The 15,283-nt window shown below is 38.3% G+C and overlaps 1 protein-coding gene across 1 annotated transcript in view; it reads right to left on the bottom strand.

Moving 5' to 3' along the window:
• LOC146393256 (collagen and calcium-binding EGF domain-containing protein 1-like) overlaps positions 1 to 7,940 on the bottom strand; it is a 41,260-nt gene extending 33,320 nt beyond the window's left edge. Inside the window, exons 1-2 of the mRNA XM_084928604.1 lie at positions 7,576 to 7,940; positions 5,728 to 5,808 (exon numbers count right to left, since the gene is read on the bottom strand). Of these exons, the coding sequence (XP_084784730.1) occupies positions 5,728 to 5,808; positions 7,576 to 7,688 (194 nt within the window). The 5' untranslated portion in view covers positions 7,689 to 7,940. The remainder of the gene's footprint in view (positions 1 to 5,727; positions 5,809 to 7,575) is intronic.
• Positions 7,941 to 15,283: the final 7,343 nt, after the last annotated feature.

The following is a 15,283-nucleotide window of genomic DNA, read 5'->3' as shown; positions in this document are numbered from 1 at the left end:
GCAGACTGGAGCAGCTGGAGACTGAACCAATGACCCTCCAAATGAAGGAGAACTCACTCTACCTAGCCACAGCCACCAATTGCAAATGAAATGTCCACATCCTCTTTATACTTGAAAAAAACATTATGTTATCCTACCGTCTGTAAATTAATCCCAAAGATGAATACCGCTTAAGAACTTCTCAGATATGATGGAATAAAAAACTATAATGATCCCGTTGGGAGGGATGGATCATTGTAACAACAAAAGTAGCATAAAGTATGGAAACAATTAGGATCAACCATGTCTCCCTAACATTTATCACCATCCCCTACTTTGCCTGAGCAACAGCCTGAGCTTGCATACTGTAGCATGATGTTATGGGTGGTATCTACTGCAGTAATGAGCCCTGCAGGGTATTTAAACTAGAAAATGTCAATCATGCGAAACAATTTGTTTATAGTTTAGTGGAGCACATCAGTCTTCCATCTGACTCCACAGCTGAGAGCGCTTAAAGCACGAGGGCAGAAAATTAACTCCCATCATCATAAACCTGCAGTAACTGCCAACACAGACAATATAGAGACAATTCATACATTCTCATGCATAAACATGCAAACTGGCACTCACACTCACTCAGAAACAGGGTACAAATCATGTACATTTGGTTTGGCCAGGCTGAAATTTGACCACCAGTGAAGACAGAATAAGAACACAAAGTGGGTAGAACAATAGAAATGCAGAAATTGAGCTGATTCATCTTCATTGCTGTGAAAGCCACAGTGGCGAGGGGACATGCGGTCTTTGTTTAGATGGTGAGTTTAGTTCTGCACAACACCAGGAATCCCCCCTGAGACCGAGACATGTCATTTACATTTCAGGCATTCAACTAACATTAAAGCAGATGGACTACAGCAGAGGAAGGCAACACCAAAGCTGAGATAATCAGCGAAATAAACATTGACAGCAACCACTTGCAATACATGGTGAGTCAGAGCTTCATTGTGCTGACAACAGTTTGGACTAATTTGTATTTATTTAATGAATGCAATACCTGATTCATAAGCGAATGTCCAATATTTGTTACATATGACTGTCAAACATTAAAAGATCCTTTTCATAAAAGTGAAACAGCTTCTGGTAAGAGCAACCACGATTTAAGTTCCATAATTTCCTTTGCTGTTTTGACAGCAACTAAGCTCATTTTCTTTGGAAGGTGTGAATTTTTCCAAACACCTAACATGTCTTCTTCAATAAAGGCTATAGAAATAGCACATATTCCCAGATTATTTGAATATGAGAGACCAGTGCCAGGTAAAGAAATACAATCCCTGAGAACCAGAAATTCCTGGAAAATGTACAGCCTGTCTGGACACTGCAATGCCGTGGGTTGAGATTAGACTGTCAAACTGACCTGGTGTGGGTCACATACAATTGAAAGACTTCAATTGTCCACTTATGGCTTAGCCACGACAACTCAGCATGGCAGGCCTGTCAATCTGTGGGTTTCTTTACATGTACAGAGGTCATGTGAGGTTATAATATAAACTATTTTCAGCAGAATTGCATTTGGTATTCTACGGAGGTCTTTTTAAAGAGAGGGAGTCAGCATTGTCGCCTCAGAATAGTGTAGGCTTTCTCACTCAAGGCTATGACAAAATGCTGTAAGATTGTGGATGGAACCTGCGTTTTGTCTCACATATTAGATTACTCAGTGATTTGACATCGCCTAACATTCCAACATTATCATCCTTCTGGAAGACTAGGGCAGATGCATGGTTTTGCTTAACCAGAAAGACTGTCATGAGACAATTTTGTCACTGCTCAGTGACAAAAATACTCATGACCCTGTGAAATGAGACCCAGGTAGTGGTTACTGGAAGAGGGTGATATATTGTCTGAAGTAGTCAGAACAAGAAAATGCTATTAACCCAGGGAAAGCTACGCCAAGTCTGTATAGTTTACCAAAGATACATAAACAGGGTGTACCTTTAAGACCAATTGTCTGTATGATCAATTCAATCACCTATAACATCTCAAAGTTTCTGGCTTTGATCCTCAACCCGTTGGTAGGTAGCTATAAACACCACATCAAGAACACCCTGATTTTGTTGAGAAGGTAAGAGATGTTATTATGGAGGATGTTACATCTCTCTTCACTTGTGTTCCAGTCACTGAAGCAGTGGTGGTAATTCGTAAGAGATTACAAGATAACTCTAATCTCAGCAACAGGACCACTCTCAGCATTGACCAAGTGTGTTTGCTTTCGGAACTGTGTCTTCATTCTACATATTTCACATACAATGGTCAGTAATACAGGCCGATAGGTCTGCCATGGGTTCCCCAGTTTCACCCGTTGTGGCCAACGTGTACATGCAAGAAGTGGAAAAGAGGACTCTGTTATCCTACCCTGGAACACCACCAAGTCAGTGGTTCAGGAATGTCGATGACACCTGGGTGAAAATCAAATGTCAGGACGTAACACAACTCACTGATCACATTAACTCGGTGGACAACGCATCAAGTTCACCAAGTAGGAGATGGTAAGTGGCAGAGTAGCCTTCTTAGACTGTGAGATTTCCATGAGTAATTGGGGACATTTAAAAGTTGTGAAATGTGTACCGTGAACCAGCGCATACACATCAGTATTCAAGGTTTGACTCTTGTTGCGGTTATCCCAGCTGGGCATTTGTCAAAGCTGGGAAGGCACCTAAAGAAAGCTCCAGGTGACCATTGATCAATGACAATTGACCATTGATCAGTTGTCATTGATCAATGGTCTTTGGTCAGTGGTTGTTGATCAATGGTCTTAATAATTTGCATATTAATGGTTATGAAACTGACCTCACAACCCATTGTTTGCCAGTGGTGCCTTTTTCCGTTATTGTGCAAATATACTGTTTATAAGTTGGGGAAACCTGCAGTCAGCTGAGACTGAAGAAGTCACTTGATTGACAAAATGTTTCTCCCACTGAAAACACTACGTCCACATGAACAGAATCAACTTTTGGGGATTACAGGGGTTGTGTTCTGCCTTTTGGCTTGTGACTGCTGAACAAGACTGCAGTTTCTAAAAAACCCTAACTGAATTAACAAGATGGATGGATGGATTAATGGAAGGGCAGATAGATACAATAGAATGATTTTCCTAGGATTCTATACGACCAAGCATTTTTGCAACCAGAGGGGCTGCCCCTTGCTGACCATTTAAGAATATAATTAAAGCGTGGCTGTATCCACCCTGCATATAGAGTTTATGCCCCATCATCAAAAGGCCAATTTTCCAATTTTTCTCTATCCCAATGAATAGGTTGCCAGTCTATGGCTGAGTAAACAGAGAGAGATAAACTAAAATATATGCACACATAGGACCAATTTTAAATCACCAGTTAATATAACAGAGACCTTTAAACTCCACACAGAAGGGCCCCAGTCATCCAGCAAAATCAAACCCAGGACCTTAATGCTGCGAGGAGGTAGTACTAACTACTGCAATATCATAAAGCTGTAAAATAGCAAGCAACAATGAAATAACACTGTGACTTCCCAAACTGCACTGTCATTGAGCATGCCCATAACTAAAAAATACCCAGGATAATTTAGACAGTTAGGTTTAAATGCTCCAAATTATTTGTAATTTTCTTATTATAGTGATGGCCAATTAAGATGTCATGTGTGTAGCCCTTCATCAGCATGCTGAAATATTTTAATTGATCAAATGATTTATTCTCATCTTGTAAGAATTGCATATTTGCTAACTCAGATATATAAAAAAGTGCATGTTCTGTATTATCTGCCCAGATATACCACTTTGGCTATAGCACATGCTAATTCAATGCAGGTTCCTCCTGATGTTGCTCACATGTGTAAAATAATATAAAAAGCAATAAAACAACAGGATTCATGAGTGACTGAGCCAAACAAGACCTCACACAATGGAAGTTGCCACTTTATCTGCTCCATTTATCCCTTTTAGGGAATAAATCTGGCTCCGATGCATGTTATCAGTACAAGAGGGATACACTGCAGTTCTTTGACCTTAAGCCTTTTAGAATATTTTCATTCATCACAATACTAGCCACTGCAAGCTTGACTGGTCAAGTCCAGTAGATGGTGACAAAAAATAAGAGAGAGTAAAAGCCAGTTGCACTAAAATTGATGTTGCTCATGGTCTGACACACAGAGCAGCAGTAACTAACAGTAATTGTCTAGAGAAATGTGCTGGATAAAATCCAGAAGATTGATAAATCTATGACGGACGATGAAAAACAAATATGCGAGTCTCATGAAGTACCTCTTTTAATACAGATGAAAACGTGGTGTGGCACTCATCAGTTATGTCTGGACAACATACAGCCTACGCTAAAACAGAATTGAACGTCATATATTATATACACAATGAACCAATCTGGTTTCCCCCTGAAGTCATCTGTGAAATCTTTTTGATCCAGGTCTGTGCTGAACAGAGAACAAAGAAAAGCATGGCAAGGAAAATACAACCTCATCTAATCCACCTCCTCCAGCACCACAGATCTCTCATAGAGCCAGAAATTAAACAAGACACAGAGCCTGTTACAGTCTAACCTTGAAAGCAAACAGATCACATGGTCTGGCCTCACACCAGACCTGGTGCCTCATTTATTAAAAGATATTCTTACACCAACAAGCAAACCTCAGCCAAAGTTTGGCTTCAGACAAAACTTATGTCGGTGTCAGCATTAGTGATCCATGTTAACTTTTTCATGTCGTGTGTGATGTATCATGAGGTGAAAGTCTTATAAAGTACCATAATGTCTGCATAACCTTTGTTTCAAAACACACAGAATACAATGTCAAACATTTTCTGGAGATTATGAGTAATAAAGAAAAACCACAAGAGAGGGGCCAGTTACTTCAGGTAATATTTCATAACTTTAGAGGATTGCTCCACACTATATCCCTCTAATCTTTGTTCAACTTTACTTGACTTTGTACGTATTACATAAAAACTGCCTTTATTAAATGCTGATTCAATAGCTCAACCAAATTTGGTGTTGTTAATTAAAGAGGTTTTTGTCCTTCTGTATGTATAGTATAATAAAAATAACTAATGACTTCACAGACTGCTTCTACTTTTTAGGTTAAAATACAGGCCTTACTCCCAGGGGAAGGGGGATTCTTTCCCGAAATGTTTTAGCTTTGGACCCAAACTGAAGTTCTGTTTTATTGTCACAGGGCCAGGAGAGTGGAAATCATCTCCGTGCTGATGGAAACTTAAGGGAAAACAACATTAGTGTTGCTAAACACTGAAATTAGACATTCTCTAGTAGTTATCAAAGAGAATCAACAACACAAGTTTTAAAAAAAAAGAATGTTCTGAAAGGTTATCTGACACGTTTATCTTCACCGAGGATCGTCATTTAATCTCTATGTAATGACCCTTGGGAATTTTTTTATTTTTCACTCCCAAGTGGATATGTAGAGTTTCCAAAAGGGGATAAACTATGTGGATTTGTGGAAATGACACAGCAGAGTGGTTTAGTGGTTGCAGAAACTGTTCCATAACCTCAGAATAATTCATGTTCAATTCGCCCTACAGGGGTTAACAGGCACTCATCCTTTCCTTTCACTCTTCTAGGGAAAACAATAGATATAAATGTATGATATAGAGTAACTGACTGTTGTCACACTTAGTGGCCAAGATTTTAGGCCCTTGGGGGTCCAAGGAAAATCCATATGTATGATCTGAGTGACAGCTGCACAGCTTACCTGAAGCAAGTGCCATTCTTCCCATCGGCCCTAATGCAGGGATATTCCACCGTCAAGATTTTATTATCAGGACACTCCATTCTAAGCAAAAAAAGGGAAAAGGAAATATGATTGATTGGCACTGTTTTCCAGCAGTGTTAAGCTAGATAGTAATAAAACATGGTGTGGGGAAGTACAAGCAAAAAGAGATCCAAGGTTGGATTGAAAAGGGGGATGTTGCAGTTTAGCATGGAATTCCCCCATATTCAAAGTTTGATACCACAGGGAATCCAAGCTATTATTTGAAAGTACTGTTACATAAAAGACCGGTGTGAGTCTAGTCTGCATGTATGCAAATGCATGGCATTATTGGAGCCCAACTGATTTTTTAAAATTTCGATTTCAGTTTTTGAATTGATATTTGAGGGTTTACCCTGATTCACTTTTAAAAGTATATATGAATAATCTTCTGTTCTTTACAGTTGCAGTCTCTCCACCTGGATAAGTTTATGCTTTCATTTGTTTTATATTTTTGTAAATTAAAGTATAAATTTTGCAGTGTTTTTAATCAAATAAACAAGATACTTAATGTCTTTTGACTTGCACTTACTTGATAATAAAATTATATTGTTAACGTAAACTCTAAACTAAATGAATACAAATTTTACTGAAAAGGTTTTGGTGAACTTGGTATTGACCAAGAAAGGTTTAGAGTGGCCAGATTTACAATGGATAAATCATACAGTGTGGATATTGCTAGACTATTACAGGCAACTATTTATTTGAGTTTTGTGATATTGCTTACAACACTTTGACTGTCTGGTAACATTTTTCTGTCAGTTTTCAATATCATAAGACATAACAGAAGAATCCCGAAGAGTATTGTTAATTTAGAAACATAATCCCAAATAACTACTCTGACATTTTCATAAAAACTTAACAGCCAAAGAAACAGACTAATATATCAATACAGTCATATTTCCTGTGTGCACAGCCACTACTAACACTACCAGAGGTAGTAATGTGCTCGAGCAAGAAGGGCATCAATCACAGCGGTAATTTTCATTTCTCCGTAATAGAATCCGATGAACACACATACCCTGGAAACATAAATCTGAAGATGCAATGCCCATGTTTTCATGTCCTTGGACAAAAGAAACTCTGGTTAATTACCCCGCGTTTAACCTGTTGCTTTGCGGTTTAGTGGTTTCCTCTTGTCTTCTACAGAATATTAGGAGCATGTGCTCCATTCCCATTGACTCCTCACCTCCTGACCTACTCTCTCCGGGCATCTTAACAGCATCTGTCATATTATGTCTGAGCACAAGCAACATTTGGCTCTCCTCACCGCAACCGATTTCAACCATTTGGACATTCCCTTTGCTTTTTGCATTTCCTTGAAAATCACATTAGATTAGACGCGCTGCAGCGGTTCATCCAGGGGTCTCCGTGACAGGCTGCTCACAGAGTATGTCGCAAAGAGCAGAAACCCATAAAACGTAGACTAAACTCTGTTATGATTTCTGGCACCGTATGCTAATCTGACAATGAAATAACTGTTTTGAGGTTTAATTGAATGCCAAACAAATGTAATGAGTGGAGTGGTAGCTGGCAAGAAACTTGCAGAGCTTCAATCTCACATTAATTCATAAAACTACCGTAAAGCATAAATAAACGATAAGTCAAACATTTTCGTGCAGAAATTTGTGCTACTTTTGAAACTTTTTATACTTCAAGATAGAAACGCACGTAATACAACTTCTCTTAATTATGAGCGCAGCAGACATGGTTTCATCATCACACTGCCGTTCATTAACAATAAACAATATTGCCTATATGTGACCCACAACTAAAATCTCTGAGACTTACCCTGAGGTGTCCATTGCAAGCGTCGTCCTGATGGAGCTGGCACCAGATTCCCAGAGGAAAACGACACAGATAGCGCCAAATGGTAAAAGAGTCGCACCATAAAGTTGACCCATGTCCCTTTTTGCGCTCCGGGACAAATGATCTTCTCGAGTGAAAACGCCTTAACATCCGCCAAACGCCACTGTTTTCATCTGTCAGTGACCCGCGCGGGTAGTGCCATCAAAATATCACAAATCCCTGTCAAGTATCCCGCAGAGGAGACGCACATGGAGCCTGTAGGATAATAAGTGCTGCGCAGTGCGTCCGAAGCCCCCTTCCCAACTTTACGCACTAAGGCAGAGACCTCTTGGAGAGCTACTGAAGGGTTTACAGCTCACTGTGTTCTCACTAATCCCCCCTGGATTTACATTCCAGCCTCCAAAGAAGCGACTTAACGCAACTGAGTATACAACCTTACTCCCCATTGGTGGTGATGACGTTAAACATAATAATGATAAAACAATAAATTGGCTAAACAGCATACATGAACCTAAATGACCCCCAGGCTTTACCGCTGTATTTGATAAATGCATTCCTTGGAAGAAAGTCAAGCACCCGTGGCGTTGTAAAGACTTTTTAAAAATGCTTTAATAAGATTAAAACTATAACTGGTGTAGGAAAAAAAAATCAAACTACTAGGCTGGCCTGATGAACTGCTCAGAGCATACAAAAATATCAAGAAAATGCAAAAATATGTTCGCAATAAAGCAAAGATTCCAGTTAGACATTTGAAATGTGGACATTGTGAGTTTATCTCCAAACAGTTTCATCATGTTTGGATTTCATTTTGGAAACAGCTTTACTGAGTCTGTCCTGCCTTACTCAGAAAATCAGAAATGCACTTTGACTGGTGGAGTAGAATGTTGTTTCCTAGGAGCGCAGCCCCCTGATAGATTTTTTGGAGAGATCCATGAAACATGCATTAATAGTAATAATAGTTTTATAAATAAAGCATGTATTTGCTCTGGTCAGTGGCCTGAATTTATATTTGGTAAACATTGTTTAAATTTAGATTTGAATACTTAATTCATAGACCTCATGAGCTCTAACCTTCTAACCTCTTTGGCACCAAAATGACTTTACTTGACTTGACTTGACTTCAGTCTATTTTATTGTCTTGCTGCCATTCTATAAGACCCAGTAACGGGTTGGGTGTAATTGATCAGACACTCTTCTTTCATAGTATGCAAACGTTTGAATGTCATCTGCATACTAGACCAGGAAGATTGTTGAGTGAGTTTGTGAAGTCTCAGAGCCAGGGAATTATTTATTTCTTTGATGTTTGCGATATCTAGCAAAGGGTGGAGTGATTTCTAATAAAAAAACAACAACAAACGAATAAATTCCTGGTGTCAGCAGAGGCTGGACTTGGTTTAGGTCCCAGAAATGAAACCACAATCTCCAAGATCGCTCCAGATCTAAATCTTGCTAATTTCATGAGATGCTCAATGCATGGTTTCCAACTTACAGCCAGTCAAAGACAAATTATCTCTTCTGTTGTTGTCCTGTGAGCTAATGCAGAACACTGAAAACATTTTATATGCTGTAAATAGGCATTCAATTTCTTGCAAATTGTATAGAGCATCAAACTGAAGTTACTGTTGACTGCTGACAATCTGTCACTGTGGACAATTCTAGAACTGAACATGGTCAGTGCTATTAAAGCACATTTGTCCATTTGCTTGGCTTGGAAAATATCCTGAAGGTGGAGTGGGTACAATTTATAATGCGCCCTATATGATTTTTTTCTCTTTTTTTTGTAAATAGCCCCTGTGCAGAGGTCAGTTTCTATGCATACTAATTATCCATCCATTATTTTTAATCATACTTGCAATCACAGCCTGATTGCCCAACTTAACGTTTGCCATGGGCTTTTAGCAGTGGATTGTGTGTCACTATCTGATTAAGTCACCATACTATGCAGCAAAATATTTGTTATTTTTTTACATTATGATAAATTTCACTATGCATCATGACATTAAAGGAAGTCTTGTTAACTGTACACTTTATTTCTTTTTATTAGGAATGAAAAAATATTCCTCCTTTCCTTTGCAGGTCTTTTATATCACTATTTAATTCAAGATGAGAAGATTCCGTACCTTTATTTGTCTGCTTGATATATGGCTAATACAAAACAACATTAATACTAATTAGAACTCAACCTGAAAGAGTAATTGAATGAAATCAGAGCCAGATTGTGGAGTGTAGATCAAAATCTTGTTCTTACAACATGAATCTAACGTGGGGGAAAACTATTACCAATCCTGTGATACACTTTTGCAGCATATTACACATACATACATCAGTGTACTAATAATGACATATAGGAGGGTAGTTCATCTTAATTTCACTTACCCAACATAAGCTCCTACACTAAAGATTAAGAACACTTTAGGGAATTTTGCTGCCCGTGAATGGGATACAAATATTTTAGGGAGAGCTGCTTAGTTACCAACTGTATGCCTATGTTTCTGTGGGCAGCTTTTGATGATTCACTGGAAGAAATAATGTTATTCATAGTTGTGAGCGACGATCTGCCCAACAGTCACCTTAGAGGGAAGTACAACACACTGGCCAGAGGATGGTCAGGCGATAGCTAACTCTGTACTCAGTGGTCTGTTACACCGTCACTCCCCTGGGTACGTGGGATTCCTGGCCACCATTCAATAGAAACAGCTGGTTTTATTCACCGCAAATGAATCACACTAGAAATACACATGCACTCACTTACTAGCACTGTATACATGTATACACATAGTAACATGGTCTCTCACATCAAATTAAACTGCACAATCTCCTTTGGCTCCATTCCCTCTAGAATCAAATAAATTCATAAAATACATAAAGTAACATTATTACAGAACCACAGCAAAAAGGCAGCTGTTGAAACTACGGCCTCTGCTTCATTATTACGACCACACAGACCACGGTTTCTCTTTTCCCACGAAGGAGAGTCTCCTTTCTCCATTTTCTTTGGTTGTGGTTTTTATTTAGTGTTTTTGTATATGCACATAAGCAGGCAGGAACAAATGTGTTTTTCATCGAGGACTGAGGCTGCATTCTGCTTCGTTACCAACTTCTTGTCACTCATGGATAAGACCAGCCAGTTGTGAAACACATGAAATGAAAGACAGAGTCAGAGGGAATTTAAGGCTCTTAGTAAAAAAAAAACAGTCGGCATATTCTGCTGCGTTGCTCATTTTAAATTGCACCTGAGAAGTTAGTGCTTACTTTTATCACCTGAGCATTACTTGAATGTTGTCAATGAATAATTGCTTCTAATCGGTTAAAGCAGCTCTTTAGCTACACTGAATGTGTACTGAAGCACTTATCTAAAATATAGGTAAACAGGCAGTGCTAACTCTCAGGAGGATTTAAGACTGACCTCAAATGATTTAATGCTAAAAATGTGGTGCTCATATATCAAAGACTTTTGTTTAAGTTAACAGTTTTTGCTGTTAAACATCTCTTTGTTTTTAATAAGTCCTGCATGAGCCAAATGCACTAAAGTCACTTCAAAGATGTTTTTCATTGGTTTTGGCTGATACCAGCAAAGCATCTGAAACAGCTGATCGTTACTCACTAATGTTGTTCTTTTGTGACATGTCTAAGAATTTTGAGCATGTCCACAGTGAGACATAAGGAGCTCCAGGAGTACATCCCTGAATGATATTATCTGTGTTGGATACATAGAGGACATTAATCTCTCTTAAAGCCTTGTCTTGTCTTTCAGACAAATCCATGCAAGTTGAGGCTAAACATCTGAACACAGAAACACGAGAATGAGCCATTAGAACATCTCAGGGAGAAAAAAGTCAACGGATTCATAGACGCAGGTGCACTGTTCAAAAAGTGGGTTTTACCTAACCCCAAAATACTTAAACCTTTCATGCATGAATTATGACAACCTCAATCAGGATTTTCTTTTCATCTTTAGGCATAAAAAATATTTTTGTCAAAGAGTTTGTTACATGCCTACTTAGGTGGACAACATACGTTTTGACTTATGAATTTGACAAATGAATAAATAATATACACTGTGTAAAAGGTTTATTTGCCAGTATACCATCATCACTCACACAAATACAAGAACACAACCTTTGAATAGTTGTCCACTGTAGTGACCACTATCCGTGAAAGGGTTATAAAAGAAAAAATAAGCTAATTTGAAAACAATTTGTCTAATAATATGTGACTGCAACAGGAAAGAACTCTAATGTGGTAATGGTGCAGTATACTGTGAATCCTTAAACTTGTATGTCTGACTGATTTATTTCAATTGTGTGGCTGTTGTTACACTGTGCATGATTTAAAAAGAGAGACCTATTTTGTGGCTGTAATCATTTATTATTTGTATCTGGGTTTAAAATGTCTCAGTTGATGGTGGCAAAGGTGGAGTACATCCAGGACATGTTGTCAGCGCTAACACAGAAAAACAGCAGGTACAAACCTAAACCTTTTCCTGCTACTAGTGCTAACCAATTCGAGCTTTAAACTCAAACAAATGAAAAATAGGATTCAATCATATTCAGTTATTCTTTATAAACATATAGGTATTTATTATTAAAGTATGATGACTTTCTGTTTTCATTATTTCTTTGAAAATGTAGACAACAACCTTACTGCTTTACTTTTTTAACTAGTTGGATTTTTCATTGTCAGATATATATACATACTTATATTGTGTTTCACGAGGTAATTACACAGGAATACTTTTTTATTTTGGTCAATTAGATCTTAAATGAAGTAATTATCAGAGGCATAACGTGTTAGAAAGGTTAAAAATGACTTTGACTAATTGTACTTCATTATAGTATTTAGTTGCTTATTTATTTTTGCAGGCACTCAAACTTCTTTATACTGAACAAGTAATATTTGCAAAAAACGTCTCCATTGCCAGGTAAACATAGCAGAAAAGTGATGAGCTCATACCACAGAGCTGCACAGACATAACTTATTTTTATGGGTGTGTTCCAAAGACAAATCATTGTAAAGCTTCTCTGTTTTTAGCACACAGAACTCTGTGAAACTGATTTAGTAATAATTGCACTCTTCCAGTTAAAACATAGGTTGTCATAAAATACTGACAAGAAGAGTCGTAATTCATGTTTCTGGTTGGGACTCTTATGCAATTCTGTTTCTATTGTATTGTGTTTAGAAAGTGAGGGAGTTTACAAAATATGCACATTGCATGCCCTTCTTATCACTGGTAAACACCTGAATCTCCAAGCCAAACAACGCAGAAGTAATCCATTAGTGCCAGGAAGGACGATGTGGAAAAAGTTCTTTTGTAATCTGACTGATGTTGCACAATTCAAATGTTTTGTTGCTGGATTTAGCAGTGCTAAAATTTAATACACTGACACTTGACTGAACTTTCTACAAATGTCTTAGCAAGCTTTTTGCTCCTTTTTTTTTATTATTTCTGACAATTTGTTGTTTTTATTGCAGCAGACAGCAGTAGGCTTTGCAGAAACCTTTTCCCAGCAGCCACATACTCCGGTCTTTTTATTGCATCTCGTTTTTACATTTTGTCAAGTGTTGAGGTCAGTGTCTTGCAGTACCTGCCTTAATTCAGTCATCTCTCACTAACATGGACCTGGGAACCTCTGAGTGCTGGGACAAGGTAGGGACTTATATAAACGCAGCAGCATTGCTTCTTATTGTTTCATGAAATTCAAACTGGAAAAAGCAGCCCCTATAAAAAGCTCCAGAGATGTAATGCAGCCAGTGGAAAATTATTTTTCTAGTTTATTTTATAAGGTTTTATCCTCCCACCTTCCAATTGCTGTTCAACATCTGATTTTCAACTTGAGATCCAGGCCCCCTTTGGAAAATATGATATTTTGCTGCAGGTTTGCTGTATTGAATAAAATGGAGCTACATGTATGAATCATTTAGGCAAATTTGCCACAACAGTTAAACTACTCTAGTTTCTCGGTTTCCATTTGCCTGCAGTTTATCAAGTTTATCAAATCCTGTTCCCCAGGCCTTTTGTCTACATGACCCTTGTATAACAAAAACTACTTAAGTACTTTCTTATTTTCCACCACTGCTGAGCAGAACCACGCTCTTTGACGTCCTTGATTCTTCTCCTTTTGTTGTGTCTGGCTGCTGCTCTGACAGTTTATATAAAATCACTCTTTCTGGATAACATCAGCTTTCTTCTTGTGTTTCATCTAGAGATGTTAAACAAGAAAGACACTGCACGCAAAAAAATCCTGAATAGAAATTTATATGAGTGTTTTGTAACGGCAAAGCTGGTGAGTGTCCTGACACTGCTCAAAGCCAAGGTAAAATTAAACACCAACCGGTTTTTACTGGTAGTTCTGTACAGCAGTATTTATATCACAGTCACCATTAAAATTACTGTTTAGACTCTGTCCTGATTAATTTTGGTGGGAGCCTTTTTTTAAAAAAAATGTCCAAATAACTGCCCAGAGGCAAGTCAAAATTGCTGCCAAGTTTCACTGTCTGACTCGCTTCTAGAAGGACTTTGTCTCATCTGTGTTCCTGTAGTCCCTGTTTTTCCCACATCGTTCACTGTACACTTTACAAAAGTATATCAAAAGCGTGCCTCTTTTGCTGCAAATGTGTTTTTAATAGACCTAATACTCAAGACAACTTTTTTGTGACTGTGATACAGTACATAAATTGTGCAGCTGCCTATAAACAATATCATGAATGTCAATTCACGCATTGTCTGGGATTTTAAAATCCTTGCAGTATTTCACCCCACACATAGAGACCACATGCTAGCGTTGTGCTGCAGCAAGACCTCACATGCAGCTAAGATTTAGTGCGCACCTCTAATTGCCTGTCATTGTTACTCTCTGATCTGATTAGCTCTATGTTTTTGGGGAGCATTTTAATTGAAGTATAGCAATTAACTGAAGTGGTCTGCTGCTGAGTGGACAGTGAGCAGACCTCAGTTTTGATCCAGTGTGTTAGTACACTGAAACTGAAACCTAAATACGGACGCTGACTCCCCTGTCGCCCTGTCTTTTACTTTGGTCACAACATCACCATCACAGTTAATTAAGAAATAAAATGTTCCCCATGAGTGTGAATGGAAGGATGAATAATGTCTTTTACATTGTGTGTGTTCTACCACCATCTCTCTGTGTGACTTACTGCATGCAGGAATTTGTCTCAGGGCCACACAGCTGCACCTGGTATGGTGCCGTCTGATTCACGACAAGAGTTTCACATTATCTTTGCAGAGGTGTTTAATTTGCAGTTTAACAACGCAGAATTACACATTTTTCTCATTCTGCACCCCGCTTCATGCTGGCAGCATATAAATTAAAAGTCAGTCACAAGACTAGAGTTCCAACTACACACACTATTTCACTGTTATGTATCTTGTGTCTGTCTCCATGTGGTCTAGTTTATCTAAAGGGATAGATCCCTGCCAGGTACAGATTCTTGCTGTGGCAATGCATACTTGAAATTCAACAGGCATGTTACAGTAGCTCAAACACTTTTGGAAATTCTATCATTTTATAAGGATTCTGATACAGAGAACTAAATGCTGGTGTCCCCCATCAGTCCCCCTCAATATTTGCATTGCAGTTCAGTCAGGGGTCTTTGTAAGCATCATAAACCTTGTGAGTCTCCATGTTCAGAAAATTGTTGAGGGCAGAATCTAAAAGGCCCGCTTTTCCAG

The sequence above is a fragment of the Perissodus microlepis genome, chromosome 1 (genome assembly GCF_051167445.1).
Source record: "Perissodus microlepis isolate ML-2025 ecotype Zambia chromosome 1, ASM5116744v1, whole genome shotgun sequence".
NCBI classification, from domain to species: Eukaryota; Metazoa; Chordata; class Actinopteri; order Cichliformes; family Cichlidae; genus Perissodus; species Perissodus microlepis.
This window is presented reverse-complemented; position numbering and strand designations above follow the sequence as displayed.